The sequence below is a fragment of the Sinocyclocheilus anshuiensis genome, unplaced genomic scaffold (assembly GCF_001515605.1).
Source record: "Sinocyclocheilus anshuiensis isolate Anshui unplaced genomic scaffold, SAMN03320099.WGS_v1.1 scaffold776, whole genome shotgun sequence".
Lineage (NCBI taxonomy): Eukaryota > Metazoa > Chordata > Actinopteri > Cypriniformes > Cyprinidae > Sinocyclocheilus > Sinocyclocheilus anshuiensis.
In genome coordinates, this window is record NW_015555808.1 from 397639 (window position 1) to 399745 (window position 2107).

Below are 2107 nucleotides of genomic sequence, written 5' to 3' on the forward strand. Positions count from 1 at the left end.
TGTGGAAAATAATGTGTTTTTTGAAGCTTAAACCGCATAAACACATTGCATTACACCAAATACACAAAATAATGTTCTTTTTAGCAATGTCATATGACCCCTTTAATCATTTGTTGGGTTTTGTCAGGGTGTTTCCCAGAACCTAACAATGTGGTTAGTGGCTGGCTCAATGCGTTTGACTGAAACGGGGGACAGGAATAGAGAGTGTTTGTTCCTTTGTCCCGGTAGTAAATGAAAGCGCCACAAATTCCTTCCGGAAGTTTCTTGTGAAAGCCTTCCTGTGAGGTAAACCAGCATTCCTGATGATGCCAGAAATAAATGGAGATAAATAGCCGGCCTTATATAAAGATGTAGGCCCACTACTATTCACAATAACTGCATAGTTGATCCTTCAATATGTGATCACTCAGAAACCAGATCAACCAACAATATTAGTTTACACCAGGAAGGCTTTACACATCACCTCATGGAAAACAACAACAGCAAAAGAAAGGGCGAGTGCAGCTATTCAGAAAATTGCTAGCCTCTAGCACTGTGGAAACATTTAGCTTTGCCATTACCCTCTCCCATGATGAGACTCCTGTTTGATCTCCAGGCACAATGACAGTTTTATAGGTTTCTCTCACACTATACCTCTCTGAAGTTATTTTCTGCTTAACTTCCACTCTTTCTTTACTTATTAGCCTTACTGTCATTGTAGGTACAGTAAGTTTGTAAGCAATTTTTTTTTTTAAGTTTAAAAATCCAGAAAGTAGATACCACAACCAAAATTATATACTGCAGCCGCACTCCATCATGTGAAAAAAAAAAGTTTCACCGATGACTAGGTTTTTGTTTATTTTATTTGCCTTTTCACATTAGAATAAATATTCAGTTCATTCATTAGATTAGAAATTGGTTCAATTGTCTGATTGAAATCAAATTATATCCACCAATAGATTTAAAGTGCTTGTCTGATTAGTGGAGAGGTATTTAGTATTAGTGAATAATTATTATTATTCATTAACAAACATCCACAGTTTAATTTACACAAGATAGAAATGAAATTAAAACTCCTTACAATCTTTCTTTTGATAATGTCCTAATTCTAAGCATAAACTGGATGCCAGAATTATCTTTACCAAAGGGCAACTTATATGATTAATGATAAACATAAAGTTCCCATAAGCTGCTATTGTTCTCAATAAATATCCAAATGTACTCACTATACGCAAAATTGGAAACATCAAACAATATATATTACACGTCAATAAGAAGCAATACAGTTTTACAGTATTCTACAAAATACTGACAGTGAGATAATATGCAGTATCACTCCTATTTGCTTCATGTACTGTCACTATTGAGATGCTACCATTTCATGACAAGCCAAAGTAATAGAAATGATAGTGTCTAATAGTGTACTACGTAAACCAGTCACAGCTCACATATTCAGACACATGGCCAGCCAGGCTTGCCGTCCAAATAGTAATAATATACTATTATTACAATTACGAAGTTACTACGTAGCTTTTTTTCCATTTCTCTCAGGTTGTTTGTATTGGATTGTGCCGCCTCGGTCTCTGGGGCAATCTAGACTTGTATTGTTCTTTGTAGTTTCTGGGATGGTACCTTTTGACTGAGGCATTTTCATCTCTGCAAAAGAATACCATGTAGTGCATCAGTAAAACAATGCAGCTGCCACAATGTGTGTCGAATACAGTGAATTTAATAATGACACTCACTCTTGCTGGAGATCCAAGTAAGAGCAAAACCACAAACACTTTGTATCTCTCTTGTCTGCGCAATGGCATCGCTCCACACCTCGTCTTAGACGCATTTGGAGTGAACCCATGCCATAGGGAATGACCTGACTGAAAGAGAACAGTGAATATTTTATCAAACCTATCAATTTGTAATATAGATTTTAATCAATTGAATAAATTAATTCCATTCAGTCAACAACTGTATATATATATATATATATATATATATATATATGTGTATATGCGTATGTGTATATACAGTGGGTACGGAAAGTATTCAGACCCCCTTAAATTTTTCACTCTTTGTTATATTGCAGCCATTTGCTAAAATCATTTAAGTTAATTTTTTTTCCTCAATGTAC

The 2107-nt window shown here is 35.0% G+C and overlaps 1 protein-coding gene across 1 annotated transcript in view; it reads right to left on the bottom strand.

The window, feature by feature from the left end:
- Window positions 1-1155: 1155 nt before the first annotated feature.
- The window catches only part of LOC107675103 (endothelin-1-like), a 5437-nt gene continuing 4485 nt past the window's right edge, over window positions 1156-2107 (bottom strand). The window contains exons 3-4 of the mRNA XM_016469322.1: window positions 1725-1853; window positions 1156-1635 (exon numbers count right to left, since the gene is read on the bottom strand). Of these exons, the coding sequence (XP_016324808.1) occupies window positions 1527-1635; window positions 1725-1853 (238 nt within the window). The 3' untranslated portion in view covers window positions 1156-1526. The remainder of the gene's footprint in view (window positions 1636-1724; window positions 1854-2107) is intronic.